Genomic DNA, 16,350 nt, shown 5'->3' with positions numbered 1-16,350 from the left:
CATCAGAACCAGTTCCCTTTGGTTATGGCGACGATGTCTTTGCAAAGTGTGGAATGCACTGACAGCCAGATATCCAGGCAGTGGGCACTGGATGCAGACTCCCCCTCCTTGGTGAGATATAGGACCAGAAGTGACCCCAAGCCAATGCCTGCTACCTGCAGCAGAACTGCCTGGTGCTTTCAGAAAGCTGCTCAAATCCCTAACGTCCCCCCCAGCAGTGCTACACCTGGCCTAGGGATGTGATTCAAGGGCAGGTTGATGATGAATGTCTTTACCAGCATAAACAATTCTATTATTCTAATGATTGGCTATTTCCTGTCAATATTAGCCTGAGACATCTTTCCAGTTCTCTCAATGGTCAGATCCACTTTGCTCTTACTTGCTTTGAGGGCTCTCAGGGGAAAAAAGAAGCATTTGCACCAACAAATTTTACAGCATTCTGATGAAGAAACACCTGTTTGCCCCATAGCACGTAAAACTCCCTTCTCATCCCATCCTCTTCCTTCCTTGCTCACACTCTGGGAAGCCTTTTCCCTTCCCTGCACCAACTGGGAGGTCTGCAGGGCACAGACCTATTGCCACACACCTGGAAGTGCCATTATGTGCCATGCAGAATAAAACCATTCAATGGCAGCATATCAGACAACTCCTTTTCAGCTGTGTTTACGTCCTTGCCTTCAAGCTCAGGAGACTTGTGTTATTTTAAAGTACCCAGGAGCAGTCACGGCACACTCTCACCAGGACGGCTTCAAGTGCTGTAAGAACAGGTCTCATAGGAGCTGAGTGGAAGTCCAGCACGATGACAGTGTCAGGAGTCCCCAGCACTGACGTGCCAGGTATTTCGTATTTCTAAGCCAGCTGACGGGACGCTCCACGGTTCCTGCAGCTTACCAATTACCATCAACAACACAACTGATGTTAGCAAGGAACACATGATTTCTATGTTGACCAAACTTCCCCAAACGCAGGGCACATCATCCCACAGAGTTTAGAGCCCAGGTTATGAACTTCCCAGAACAATTCTGGCCCAAATGAGGGGGAACTCCAGGCTTACGCGCAGTTCCCAAACGAAACGGTGGCCAATCTTCCTTCAGGCATTTTCTCTTCCTGTTGTATATTTACTGCATGGATTTGTTTGGATGTGTTCTGCTCATGACTTGTTCTTTGGAGAAACTCCAAATCTGCCTCCCTCTTAAGGTTTGCTACAATGTAGTCATTCAAACTGATTGCAAACATCAGAAGCTTTGTTTGATTTCTTTATGCTCACTAATTCTATACTAGGTCACCAAACTATTTTCATAGTTGTGTCAGCACTGTCTAGACAAACCATTAAAAACAGGATGCAATGATCATCAGAAATGCAACATCAAGTTCATGGCCAGAGATACTCCCCACGGGGGGAAAAAAGAAGAAGGCCAAATCTGTCATTACACGGCCCATTCACACAGCTTGGCCAGAGCTGGCTCTGCTGTCACTTCTTTTGCTCAAGAGGACTTCACCAAAGCTCACCAGAAAAACATGTATTTAACGTCAATTTAAAAAATATATATGCTGACATCAACAAGCACAGAGCACAGCAGGATCTTTGGAAGCGTTTGTCCAAAAGCAGCAAGCCTACCCAAAGGCAGCTCCTTCATGCTACTGGATACCCAGCACCAGATCCTCACCAGGGGGCAAGCAGCCATCTCACCGTTACTGTTACCATCACTGTCGCCATATGGGATGACCTGCAGCCCGAGTCCCACCACCCGCATCACCAAACCCGCAGCCTCGGCACTCACAGCGCTGTGCATCAGAAGCACAGCTCCCAATTCCTTGCCACTTCTCGGCATGGAGCTCTTCCAAACTCCAAGAGCACGGACTGCAATCTTGGCAGAAAGGGACTCGCAGACAGAAATCAGCGCTCTGTCAAAACAGGGGAATAATGCAGGAGCTGATCTGTGCACATTAATCCGCCGCAGTCAATGAGGAGACAATTTCCCTGGAGAAAGTCATACATTAAAAAGGAAAAAAAAAAAAAGAAAAAGAAAAAGAAAAAGAAAAGATTAATGTGACTTTGAAATATCACAAGCACCGTTTATCTTCCTCCTGCCACCCCAGGTTTTTGTCCTTTTTTTCTTTTTAAATACAAAGAGCACCTTAAAATTCACAGGGAATACAGGCCTTCTGCCTCAGATGTGCAAACATTGCTGCATCACAGTGTACTAAAAATACAAATACAGTACCACCTGCCCTCTCAGTGCCCAACCTTCACGTTTTTAATTAATTTAATAAAAAAAAACCATAATTGCTTTTCAGTGGCATAACCTCCTCATTAGGCTCGGAGCAGACACGTGCTCCTCGCAGCTCCTGGTTACACCGGCAGTGCAGGCACACACTGAGCGCAGCCCTCAGTGCTCCCAATGTAAAACACAGCTCCCTGATGTACATACATTACAACCACCCAGCAGAGTTAACCACCTCACTCTGCAGAATACAAAGAAAGATGCACTTGAAGTTGAGGCGAACTGCTTGAACCCAGTTTTGGCAATTCTGGAACAAATGAGCTCACCACAGCGTTTATATCCCCATTTTCCTCCTACGTGTATCCCACAGATCATAAATATACATTAATAACTGTAACACTCAAAGTTTACACTCAGCTGTAACATTTAGGATCAATACTCTTCAAATGACCTTTAATAGTAATGAGCTACCATAACACTGTCTCGAGGACATTAAATTTTTATTAGAAATACTTTATTACAAATGTTCAAACCCATCTCTGTGCACTTGCACGCCTGCACAGACACACTCCCAACATGATATTTTTCCCTAACAAAAAGCAAGGTCTTCCAAGGTGGGTCAAGTCCGATGCGGAATCACGTCCGTGTCTCCCTATGTTCATAGGGTGGATGGTTTGTGACAGTTTCTTTCTTCATCCTGGACTCACTCTACAGAGAAAACTGATTTTAACAGAATGACAAAACCAAGTGGATGGAGATGAAGCCAAACAAAGGAGTCTCGAGAAAAAAGGGAAAACATTTCCCTGCGTTGTCATTAGATGATGCCTCCGAAAGTCGCAAACCATGGAACACAATGATGCAGAAGAACAGGAACACACCCCAAACCTGACCAATCAATATTTCCACTCCCTAACCATCTCCTCCACCCCCATTTTTAGGGAGATGCTCTGAAACTACAGCACCAAACACCTTCCTGAGCCCTTTGGAGAAGATGCTCCTTCCCCTGCACAGCACCATGACAGCAGGCACCACCTGAAGGCACACTGCACCCCAAACCCTGATCTGGGCCCCCAGACCAGCAGCCCCTCACCCAGCCCCACTCTTCCACCAGCTGCTTCATGAGGGCCCAGGTAGCAAAAGGCAGTGTCCCTGTGGGCTCGTCTGGGCCCATCAGCAGCAGGTAATTCCCAGTGCTTAATGACCTGAGACCAGCCAAGTCGGCGGCAAATGGCAACGGGAATCTTCTCATTTGTTACCCATCCCCACGTCCTGATAAAAAGAATGATTACACTTTTAAGTTCGAACAATTCCCTGCAGTTGTAGCCATGTCATATCTAGATTGTCTAATTTACATGCATATTCATAATCCCTGTGTATTTAATTAAATTCTTCAATCCCTGAATCCCTGGAGTGTCTTCCCTAAACAATAGTAATTTATCTTGCACAGATAAGGGTGCCCTCGATTTATTCCATTCTGTAGCTAACAGCATTTCCTTCTGATCAAGGATAGGAAGCAAACTCAAACAGAAGGAATCTTTAAATATGTTTAAATTGCAAGATTAGCCTGCTTCTCTTTCTCTCTCACCCCAAGTTACCCTTTTAAACGATAAATTCATTCTCCTGAGCTCCAAGTAGAACCTTTCACCCAACGTTTGATAACAGTGGCATGCCCCCATCCCCCCAAACCCAAAAACCCTATCCAAACTGGGTTGGGCAGAAGGCATCTCACAGACCAGAGCTACCAGAAGCTTCATCCAGCACGGCCCATGGGACAGCTTCCATAAGCTGCAAACTCTTCCATCACAGCCAAGCTCTGCAGTAAAATGGCATAGGAGAAGCTCCAGGTAGACCAAGCCCTTTGGTTTTATAGCAAGAATCCCCTGTAGGGATGCTACAATAGGGATGCTGTTTTTCATGGTGTTCTTACTCAGCTGAAGACCTCAGGCATCTCAAACAAGGAGGGATGAGAGTCCAGCGAGAGCCCTTCAGAGAGATGCCTCCTCCTCCAGAACGCAGACCCTGTTCAAATATTAGCAGGCGGAATTTAATTTAATTTGGTTGGATTAGATGATCTTGTAGATCCTTTCCAACCTTGTGATTCTATTATTCTAATTGAGGCTGCAATTAGAAAAGCATTAAAATATTTAGCAAAGTCAAAGTGTTGAGAGCATCACGACTGGGAAGAGGAAAAAAGTTTGGGGAAAAAAAAAAAATCTGATGCCATAATGCCTTTTTTTTTTTTTTTTTTTTTTTTTTTTTTTAATTACACAGTTGTTGGTACCAGTCTGGAGCTTTGAGCACCAACACAGAGTGCAGAAGTACCATTTCCCCCCCCAAAAAAAATTTCCATAGGAACACCCTAAAGAATGGGACTGCTAGGACTCCCATTCCCACAGCACCACAGCTCCACTCCATCACCACATCACAGCTGTGGCAAAACCACCACTGGTTGAGTCAACAGACAGTCACCACCTTTTAAATATAGCTGCTTTCCCTCCAGGGCAACAATCCCTTCCCAGAAGTACTGGGCAAGGAGGGTAGCGGTATCCCTCAGCCTGGGCTGCACGACCACGCTGCCCCATTAAACCCAGGCTCGGCACGCACACAGCAGAGCAAACAGGACAGCGAGCACACAAAGGTGCTGCCCTTCTCCAGCAATGCTGAGCCTACCCGCCGATACAGCCTGCGACTGCCAAATCCTCTTCCCCAGGAATTCAGAGTTGGATGCAGACGTTCCCAGTCTGTTACTGATTCCAGTGCTTTCAGCTCTCTGAAGCACAGGGACATCCTGTCTCAAACCTGCCGAGCCTCATGCCAAGAGGACATCTGCTCAGAGGGCTGACGGGGCCAGGAGGGCTGCCTTCCCATCCCTGCAGGAGCCCAAGCACGTCCTTGTGGCCACGAAGTTCTCAGCGGAGCCAGAAGCAAGGAAAGCCACCCAGGCAAACCACAGCTCCCAATCCCACTTCAGAGGCTCTGCTGAATTTTTAGACCTTGGAAATAATTCTTCCCGCTCGGGGCATTTTTAGGTTAACGGTTCATCAAACCTCACAGTCCAGGAAACCTTAAGAGTGGCTGACCAACGTGTGGGTGTGGGGATGGGTGGGGGAAAAACAACAACCCTCAGACATCAGCACTTCCCACAGCGCTCAAACCACAGGCTGAGTGCGAAGCCAGGAGCCACCAGAAGGGAGCCAAGAACCAGGCAGACAGGCAGCGCCGAAAGGGAAAGCCTCACTGATGCTTTGCACCAACTCCAAATATGGTGAGGACAGATAGCAAACAATTGCCCTGGGAAAGCATCAGTCTTATTTTCAGGATGCTCTCCAGAAGACAGCATTTCCATATGAGAAGCAGCCGTGCTCGCTAAGCCCTTCTGCAAAACCTCATGGGTGCCACAGTGCACCAGCAGCGATGTCAGCAGAGGGAGCACACAGCACTGGACCCCTCTGTCAGCCCAGGAACAGATTCTCCTGTGCAACACAACGGTGACCCCCTGCACTGCTTTCATTTGGCTTGGTATCTTTTCCCCAAGCCTTACTGCACCTGCATTATTCAAATGCAAAAGAATCGTGAAGCACTGGTCAATTCAGTCCCCCATATGAAGAATCTCACCTTGCTTAAAAAAAAAAAAAAAAAACAGTTCTTTCAAGCAGCTCCCTCAAACATGGGCAATTCCCATCAACTCATTCCCCCACATCACCCACCCTCTTTTTCTATAGACAAAGTTGAGGATCTGAGCCACAGCTAAGAACATCTGATAATTCATCTTCATCCTGCCCAGTTTCTGTGAGTTTTTAAGATTTTACAGGGTCTAAGTAGCAGCAGATTCTTATCACAATGCAGAGATTTCTATCACAAAGGCAACAGAGCAAATTTCCTTTCCTCTCTCTCTCCCAGCAAGCACAGCATCTTTTCTAACACGCTTCCAACAAGTGCACAAGCTCCCATTCTACCCCTCGAGTACCCCACTGGGCAGCAGCACACTGAGCCATCTCCAGCTCCAGAAAGGCACGGGGCATGCAAACCTTTCCACTGAGTCGAACCCGAGAGACAAAGGCAGCTTGCATGTAGGACCAATAAGGCTGGAAAGACCCCTAAGGTGACCCAGTCCCACCATGCCTGCTGACCACATCCCTCAGTGCCACATCCCTACAGTTCTGGAACACCTTCAGGGACAGTGACCCCATCACCTCCCTGGGCAGCTGTGCCAGCTCATCTCTGCTCCTTTGGACGTTGGGAGCAATTTCTTCTCCAATCTCAACCTCTTCTAGGGCTACTTAAGGCCATCACCTCTCATCCTACTGCTATTAACCAGGAGAAGAGACCAACTTCCACCTCACCACAACCTCCTTTCAGGGCACTGAAGAGAGCAACAAGGATTCCCCCTGAGCATCCTCTTCTCCAGACTGAACCATCCCAGTTCCCTCAGCTCCTCCCCACAGGAACTGTGCTCCAGACCCTTCACATCTCCATTGCCCTTCAGAATGCCTTGTCCTTGTGTTGCTTTGAGGTTTCAACAGCAAAAAAACTGAAAAGAATAGCATGAAAGAGCAGCTTCATACACCAGCACCTGAGTGCCTCCTAGACCTCAAAGCACCAGCTGTCAGCAAGGACACCTGACGAGGGCTGAGCTGACAAACACGACTTATGCAGTGGCACAGAGCACGCGTAGGTGACGTGCACTAAGTGAAACTCAAAAGATGGAGACAGCCTAAGGATGGCAGGCAGTGCACGTTGCCATGCTTTCTGCTGAGCTCCAGCACCCAGAGCTCCCCTCAGCACCGCAGCCCGGCTCCTCGTGCAGCACAGGCAGTGGCATGGACCGGGCCAGCCAGTAGAGCCCTTCCAGCACAGCTTCAACCAAATCAGCTTCTTGCAATCAGCACTTGGCAACCCCACGGTGCCTTAAACTGCTAAAAGCATCTGCTAACGATGCCGGCTGACCTCAGACGCAGCCAGCCTGCTGAGACCATCGCCCTCTCTCAGTGCAACTCTTCAGAGAGTTCAGCCCAACTCAGCAACTTCCCAAAAATACAAAATAGCACTTCAGAAGCAGAGCCTACAGCCTGATTTTTCAACTTTCAGGCCAGATTCCCCTTATTTTAGTAACTGTGTCAAGTATGTCTCCTCCACAATTTATGGATCAAGTAAGAAAAGCTTAAAGAGGAGTGGAGGGAGAAGAGACTTTGCAACAGGAAAAAAAGAAATGAAACATAAGATTTGCCTCAAAATGCAACAAAAATGCAGCAGACCGAGGGGACAAATTAAAAAAAGGAAACTGCAAAATGCTTGCCCAACTCCTTTTTTAATTCTTACATCTGTTACTTTACAGTAAAGTTTCATCTACTGTGTATAATTAGATAACTGTGTATATGTACATACAGATTTCTCTGAGATGTGTGGACGGTTTTTAACCCTAAAGAAATTCTTAACCATACTCACTGGGAAAAAAAAAAAAACAAAAACCCACACAACAAAAAAACCACTGCAATAAAAGTTGCTGTGGAAGGAAGGAACAGCAATCACACAAAGGTCTGAGGGATGCTGCAGTGTGAGCAGGCAGAAGCTTCATCCCACACTCTGCAAACCAACTCCAGAAATGGATGAAGAGCTAACGGTTTGGTTAATTGAGTGCAATTCCCCGAGCCAAAGGCATTCACCAGGACTCAGGGGCAGCAGTACAAATTCTCTATCCCATCACTGTACCTACTTTGCAGCCACCTGGATCGCATCATGCTCCCAGATGGCAAAGCTGCTGCAGAGGGATTGCTGCAGACAAAGTGGCAGTGCTACCCTGGGGGCCTGGGGACAAGCCCTTCATCCCGGCCTGACTCTCCTGTAAAACACAAAGCAGTCTTTTCCTAGCAAAACAAAAAAGATGAAGGTTGCTGGGGGTTTCTTGATCCATTAGAGCGTTATTTACCTGGAGATGGAAACAAAACAGAAAGAAATAAGGCCACCAACTCCAGTGCTAAAAATCCAGCAATGCAAACACAGAATCATTAAGGTTGGAAAAGACCTCTAAGATCATCCAGTGCAACAATCAACCCATCCCCACCATGCCCACTAACCACGTCCCTCAGTGCCACATCCACCCTCATCCTGAACACGGCCCATGACTCCACAGCTTCCCTGGGCAGCTGTGCCATGTGTCCCCTACAGACCCTAAGGACCCCCACGAGGAGAACATCCGGCCCTAAACACGGCCCAGGCTCCCAGAAGCCAGCAGATGATGGGAATAGAAGGGAAGGCCAATAGACATACAAAGAGATGCCCTCTGCCTGCAGTCACGTGCCAAAACAGTGAGCACAGGGCTATCAGTGATCCCAGACTCATTTAGATCACAGTGCACCTCCCAAAATCCCATCAAATGCCATCACACCTCACAATTCAGCACTGAAAACAGGAATGAGGAAGGAAGGAAATTGCAGCCACTCCTATGGGAAGGAGCAGGCAACCCATCAGGGCACACAGAAAGGAGCAACATGACTGCAAGCACCCCAGCATCAGGACCACTGCCAAGACACACGGCCCTGCTGGGAGGGGCAGCTCTCGCCAAGCCTCTCCGAGCAGGAGGCAAAGCAAGGCACGAGGAACAGCAGCAGCTCGAGGATGAAGTATTCCTCTGAAACAATCAGCCTCAAATAACAGGCTGCAGTGTGTGAAAGGGAAGGAGGAGGAGCAGGCGGGGAGCGAGGGACTCGCTGGATATTTATCCCATCTCATCTTTGTGTTATCAGTGCCCCGGTATCAGCATTGTTCAAAATGGCTGCTTAGATGGTTGCCAGCAGCAACAACAGAATCAGTCCATCTGCTGGCATTCTCTCTAATCCATCTCAAACACTCTTCTTCTTTTTAAATGCACACAGGGGAAAAAAAAAAAAAAAGAAAAAAAAAAAAGAAAAAAAAAAGTCCGCCTTGTACAAAGAAACAGAATCCTCCTATAACAGAGCCTTTTAACTAGATTTTATGCCACCCCTGTTTCCAGGACACACAGACAAAAGTTAATTTTACGATAAAAGAACCAGTGTAAGGTGCTTTTTTGTTATGAGATCAGAAAGCAAATGGAATTTGAATTGTCTGCAGTGGCATGTATCTGACAAAGATTAATTTAAACAGATATTGTCTCTGAAACCAAAGGTCCATTGAGCGGCTTCACAGCCCATCAACCATGCGAAAGCGGCTCCTCCAGCAGCACTGCTGACTCACCACTTTCTTTAAAAATGGCTTAACCTATTTCTTGTAAGATAAAAAGGTCACATATAGTTCTATTTTACAAACCCATAATAGCCAACGCCACACCACGCAAGGACAATTGGGAGAAAATAAGAAAGGGAGGGGTGGGTTTCCTCCCCCTTTGCAGGCAGATGCTCGACGCTCGCAGTGCACTTTCCCAATGTGTGGGCCCAGCACCAATGGGACATTTCAGCATGGAAACCCCACGGCTCTGTGGGCCATTGACGGAGCCCAGGCAGCCCCATGCAAAGGGAACGGACGCTGCCTCCAAAGGATAAAGCAGTGTGGGTTGGGGCAGCTGCTCAGGCTTCAATGGATGAGCACAAAAAGCCACAGAAATCCAAATCCTGCCATCGCTGCCGTTTTTCTTTCCAGTTTAGACAGAGCACCGCAGGGAAAACGCTGCCAGACAGTGCTGGGGTATTTGATACAGCAACGGCCCAGCTTTGGGAAAAGAATGAAGGAGAAGAGAAATAAAAGATGACAGCCAAAAGCACTTTTAATATAGTTTCAGTGCTTTCAAGAGAAAGCTGCTGTACACAGAGCAGTGGGTGAACTGTTACCAAAATAAACACGACCGGCTTTAAAAAAAAAATCTAAAGCATTCCTTATCATCAGAAAGAAAATCGAAAGGCGATGAGAAACAGCCAACAGAAGACAAAAAAAAAAAATTAATTTTTCATTCTCCAGATCTGCTCCTTTTAACTTGACATCCAAAGCCACTGTCACTCATTCATGCAAATAGTGTTTATCTCGGGGACCCATTTGTTGCTCTGCCACTCCCCTGACAGGGCTCTCATCTTCATCAAGGGAGCTGAGCAGCGGGGATCAATGGGAGCACAGCAGCGGTGGCTGTCATTGGTGTCCCAGCAGGAGGAAGGCCTGGGCTCGCAGGGGAAGCACTGTGTCCTTGCAGAGGTCCCCAAGCAGGGCACAGGGACAGGGCAGCAGTGGTGCCCACCTCCAGGCATCCACAGCAGCCTGATGCATCACCGTGCTGCCCACAAGCTGGCATCTCAACACATCACCTCCTAAGCACATCGGGCTTCGTTTTGAACAAAGCCAGCAAAAAAAAAAAAAAGGGGGGGGGGGGAAAACCAACTGGCAGCGTGTGCCCAGAACACAACATTTCATTAATTTGCGCATTACTGGAACCACAGCATTTTATCAGGGCTAACCCCAATCCTGCGCAAAATCCTAAGCCTAAGAGCTTGAGACAAAAAGCCAATGCTCTTACAGTGCTGGGATGAGGCAGCTCACCAAAAGCCTGCCCAAAGTTGGATCCGAGGTCAGAAGGAACGGCCACAGAGCGCCCACACCACAGCGAGCACCCAGCGGCAGCAAGGTGTGCTCCCTCATTGCTAAGCCTCAGAACACAGCACACAGACACACGTGTGCAGCACAGCTCAATGGCACCCATGAGACACTTCCTCTGTGTGGCCAAAATCCAGGTCTGCCGTAGCAGCAGACAGCCCTGCCTGGCACAGGTAGGCTCCTGTCCCACATCCCACACCCCTGCCTTCCTCCCAGTGAAACCTCAGGCCTGTTTACTCTTCAAAGCCACAACTAAATATTTCCTTTCTCACCTTTTGCACATTCTTACCCTTCCCTCAGCCCAGCATCCTTTTGCCTGAAGGGAGGAGGTCATCCAGCTTCAGAGGGTCTGTTTATACGCTTCAAAGCCAAACAAATAAACCCAACACCGAGTTACAATTCCAGCTGTCAGAGCATCCCCAGCCCTCCCCGCAGGAACCTCCGCTGTTTTCCATTCCTCTCTCTGTAATACAGCCCAGACTGCGCTCAATAAATACCTCCCCTATGAGAGAGCAGCTATAAGCCAACTAGCAAACCGTAAGATTTAATGCCCAGCAATCCGCTGCTATAATTAGGCAAGTTAACAAAAAAATAATTAGAAATGTAAAGAGCACAATATATATGCAAAGCACTCGTTGCGATGGACGGGTGAAGCTCTGCCAACCCCTTTTATGCGGTCTAAAGCATTTTTAAGCCACGTGGTAGGATAAAATAAACACCTGAAAAGCGATGAATTAATTAGTAAACATCTCATACATCAGCCAACCCTCCCAAAAACCGAGAGCAGGGAGGGAACGGCTCCAAAATGTGAACTCCTCCCCCCAGCACACCACTGGGGCATCGCACCCACCTCGCCAAGCACCCATGCTCCCATCGTAACCATCACAGCCACACAGAGAGGAGATCTGCCCCCGGCCCCCCCAGCCCCTCGCCCACCCATACGCAGCCACCACGGCTCAAGGGCGCGCTGCATTCTACTATATTAGGAAGCGGCGGCTGGGAGCGTGGATTTGTTATGCTGGATAATGGCCCACTGTCAAAATCCACCAAAGGTCTTTTCTCTCTCCAAGAACCCCAGAGATAATGGTGTAAAACTTTTGTTCATAAATATTTATGCGAGGGAACTTGTTAAAAATTAACCGCCACCGTTAAAGGTTTTGTATCCTTTAGGATTCCCAGCATGCAGCGCAGCCGCATGCTTTATATTAAGCCTGGCATTTCTGCATTCCTTTCCTGCATGCTTTTGTCATTTGTCTAAAAATTAAAAAAGGGGGGGGGGAGCCACCCCACACACCACACACACACAAAGCCAGGATCTGTACACATCATAATAAAGCAGTTTTGAGGAAGACAAAGATGCCTGTGTTCGACATCCCAGATCTTTCTTTGAGCGGGAAAAAAATATATCTATATCGCAGTAATGACTCCAGCGAGATGAGGGCTTAAGTTTTACTCAGCATAAAGGAATTATTGGTGGCTAACGCAGCACACGCAGCCCTTCTCAGAGCCGCACAGAGGGGCGGCCGTGGGAGCACAGCCGTCGCCCCCAGGAAGGCCGATCCCACCCCCTCCCCGGCTCGGAGATCCGTCCCAGAGGACTTTCCGACCACAGAGCGGAGGAATTTCACGTCCGCGCAATTCTGGGTTTTTCACGGCTCTGAGTCACAGAGCAGCGCCGGCGCAAACATCTGATCCCCAATCGCGGGCCGGCAAACTCGGGTCGTGACGCCGCGCTCTCGGGGCCGTCCGTTCCGGGAGCGTCGGGGGGCGGCAGCAGTGATGGAGCGCTCCGAGCACCGGGCCGCTCTCCCGAGGCGCAATGGTTCCCACGTCCGCCGACAACAGTTCCCGTCTTCATTCCAAACGCGCGCAGCCACAGGCGACCGCAGCTCCCGCACGTCCCCTCCGACCGCATCCCCGGCTGCGCGCAGGGACCTCCCCGGGGGGCGGCCGCACGGCCCCATAGAAACCCCCATAGAAACCCCACAGACGCCCCACGAGGACGCGGCCACCCCGCCTGACCCCAACGCCCACCGGGTCACGCACAGCGCCAGCACTCCCAGAAACGCGCACACACAAAAAAAAATCCCGGTCGCAGCCGAAATGAAGACATTCCTTTGTGCCCGGTTGGCGGCGACCTCCCCGGCTGTGCCATCCCCATCCCATCCATCCCGGGCAGCGCTCCGCCGCGGCGCTGCCCATCCTCTACCCGACCCTTTTTTCTGCCCTTCGCAATTGTTAAGTTCCCGGAGCTGTTCCTCTCCTCCTAAAGAAAAACCCTTTTGTTTTTGCCGTTTCCGAGCAGACTTGGGATAATTAATCATCTCAAAGCAGCCCTTAGAAAATATTAATTCACCAAAAAAAAAAAAAAAAAAAAAAAAAAAAAAAAAACCGCAACAAAAGGCTATAATTATATCCTCGGAGAAAACCCTTTTGTGCTCCGTGAATTCTCCCCATGTCTCCTCAGAGGTGGGAGCAGAATTCTTCCGCTGCTTTCTATTTTCGTGTCTCAACTGGAAAATGTTTTGATAATGCTCTTTTGAATGTAAACTGTACCCAATGGGATTGTTTTTTCCTTTCTTTTTTTCCCCCCCCAAAAGGAAGAGAGGGGCTCTTCAAAGCAGCGCGGCCCCACCACAACCCCCCCTCCCCCCCCCCCCCCCCGCACCATCCGGGATGGATTTCCATCCCACATTTGCCAAACAAATCCCAGCGTCATGTCACCGGAATGAGAACGCGCATCGGTAACAGCCGGGAGCGGATTGTTTTGTGCCAAACGCCGCGTTTCGGTCCCCTTGGCGCAGGGACACGGCGGGGACAGCGACCGGAGAAAGGATGGGGGACAACGGAGCGGCACCCCCTGCGCAAACGGACACAAAAGACACCTCCCCCACCCCCCCCACCCCCCCGGCACTAAATACGAGGACGCAGAGCACAATGCCACCGTCCCCGCATCGCGTTCCCACCCCCGTGGCACCGGGCGTGGGGGGGGCGGGGGGGGGACACGGGGTCGTGGGACACACGCGGGGGGTGGGGCAAAGCGCGTCGTTCCCCCACGGGGAGCGGGGGGAGGACTTCCCCGTCCAACAACAAGCAGACAAAAGGCTGAGCCGCTCGCGGGGCGATGCGGGAGGAGGAGCGGGGGTTGGGGACGGGGGGGGGGGCACTCACCCACTTGCAGCACGTTGTCCACCGCGCCGCTTTCCAGCAGGCGGATGCCGCGGCGGAAGGGCAGCCCCTCGCCGTGCGGGGCGGAGGGGGCGGCGGGGGCGCCGGGCGGGGGCTGCGGGGGCCCGGCGGCGGGGCTCTCCTCTCCGGCCGTAGCGCCCGCGGCAGGGGCGGCGGTGCCCGCGGATCCCCCCCCGGTGACGGCCGCGCCGGAGCCGGAGGCGGCGGAGGGAGAGGCGGTGCCGGCGGCGGCGCGGCCGGGCTGGAAGCTGGAGTACATGCAGATCTGGCGCTCGCTGCGGGGGAAGCTCCAATACACGATGCGGCGTTGGACGGGCTCCGGGATGCGCTGGAAGCGGCCCTCCACCCTCTCGAAGGCCCAACTCCCCGCCACCCGCTTGGCCGCCGCGTCCAGCAGCGACTCCGGCTGCAGCAGGCAGCCCCCCGCCCCGCCGCCGCCGCCCCCCGACGCCGCAGCCGCCGCCGCCGCCCCCGACGCCGCCGCTCCCGCCGGCCCCGCCGCAGCCCCTGCCGCGGGGCAGCAGCCGGCCGACGCCGCCGGGGCTCCGCTGCCCCCCGCGCCCGGCCCCGCGCCGGCCCCCGCCGCTCCGGGCCGGGGGTGCGCGGCCCCGGTGCCCCCCGCCGGGCACGTCCGGGAGCACAGGCGCTTGGGGCCCGGAGCGCCGGCGGGCAGCGGCGGGCGGAGCAGCTCCTCTCCCTCTCCTCCCTCCGCCATGGCTGCGACCGACTGAGCCGGGCGAGGGGAGGAGAGACGGGGAGGAGGCGAGGGGGAACCGGGGGTGGAGACTGGAGGGGGTGGTCCCGCCGGCCCCGAGCCGGCCTCCGACGGGGCGGGCCCCGCCGCAGCCCCCCGCAGCCCCGCCGGCCGCCCGCGGAAGGGCCGTTGCCAGCGACGGGGCCGGCGCAGCGCTTTGCCCTTCCTGGGCGGCTGGGTTTGCTTGTGGGAAAGATGCGCGTCCCGCACGTCCCTGCAGCATCTTTGTGCGCTGTCGTTCCCCGAGAGCGGCGCGGGTCGTTCCCGTGTCCGGTGGGACACCGTCCCTTGAATCCCCCAGAAATACTCTCCCCATAAATCCTTTGTCCCATCTAATTCCAAGTGACAGCCCCTTCGGCAGCAGTGGATATCGGAAACCTCCGTTTCTTCCCTCTGCCATTCTCCAGTGCCCAAGGTCCCCTTCCCAGGGCTGGGAGGGAAGCAGCCAGCTCTCGGCAGGGACTGCAGCAGCACCCACTGCTCCGTTTCAGAGCAGCCACACTGCGACTGATGAAGGTCTGGAGGTGTTCCCTGAAGGCTGAAGCTCACAGGCCACCTCACCCATCTCGTCCCAGGCGATGCTGGTCAAGAGGATTCCTGACCAAGTGCTGCCTTTCCCTGTGTGCTTTTCCCTCCCTAGGGTGCTCCCATGCCTCTCTGACGTTCTTTCACAGCCGGGCGCCCAGGGGCTGTTGGCTGCGATCTTTGTCCCTCAGTGGATCTGATGTCCAGGGAGGAGCTGAGACCTTCCTTTACAAAGCAATTGGCTTTATAAGCAAGGGGAGTGATGCCTTGGGGTGATTGCCTGTAGGACTGAGCCCTATTTTTAGGTTCTCCATTGCCTGGTGAGGCCCCCAGCGAAGTGTCAGATGGAGCTGGAACCTTTTGCCATCAAACTGTTGGAATCCCACGTGGCTTCTCTGCTGACTCATTAGCGCTGAGTTATTGCTGCACTCCTCTTCCAGCAGGACTCCAATACAGTCAGTTTTCACTATCCAGCTGTTTTGTGACACCTCCCGACACCCGCAACCTCAGGGACCTCCTTCAGATGTGACTGCCGCTGTCTGCACGCTCTGGAAAGAAATGCCTGCACAGAAGGCCCCTCTCCTCTGCCTGCAGGTGTGCTGAGGTCCCAGGCCAGCTGTGGGCTTCTGGCTCTCACAACACCTGCACTCAGGTCTCTCTGCACCTGTCCCGACTCCTGGTGCAGCACCACATGAGATGAGCACAAGCCCACCCACCCACCGAGCCCATCGCCACCCCAGCTCCCATCCCAGGCAGACTCGCATGGCTGCCCTGCCCTGTGCAGCCCCCAGAAGCAATGGAAGCCAGGCTGGGCTGGACTTGGGGGGGGGCAGAAACGCAGCCGCCTGCATTTATTTTGCCTAACAACAGCGATCTCTCTGTGTATTTTCATTCTGTTTTCCTCGGCTCAGCTGCCTCCTCAATGAAATGTTTCCAAAGCAGCCTGGCTTGGCGGCGTGCCAGCCCCCGGCTGCCAGATGAATGGGCGGAGGAGGAGGGACCCATTCCTCTTCTTGACACAGCATCGCTGCACAAGAGGCCTCTGTTGACATTAGGACTGGCTGTTCCCACTCTTCCTGAGAGGATCTGCCTGGATCAGCACAC

At 52.1% G+C, this 16,350-nt stretch overlaps 1 protein-coding gene across 1 annotated transcript in view; it reads right to left on the bottom strand.

The window, feature by feature from the left end:
• Window positions 1-14,944, bottom strand: part of ZSWIM5 (zinc finger SWIM-type containing 5) — a gene marked incomplete at both ends in the record, with an annotated part of 80,420 nt that extends 65,476 nt beyond the window's left edge. The window contains 2 exon segments of the mRNA XM_079536079.1: window positions 13,950-14,833; window positions 14,835-14,944. Coding sequence (XP_079392205.1) covers window positions 13,950-14,833; window positions 14,835-14,944 — 994 coding nt within the window.
• Window positions 14,945-16,350: the final 1,406 nt, after the last annotated feature.

The sequence above is a fragment of the Tetrao urogallus genome (assembly GCF_951394365.1).
Source record: "Tetrao urogallus genome assembly, chromosome: 5".
NCBI classification, from domain to species: Eukaryota; Metazoa; Chordata; class Aves; order Galliformes; family Phasianidae; genus Tetrao; species Tetrao urogallus.
This window is presented reverse-complemented; position numbering and strand designations above follow the sequence as displayed.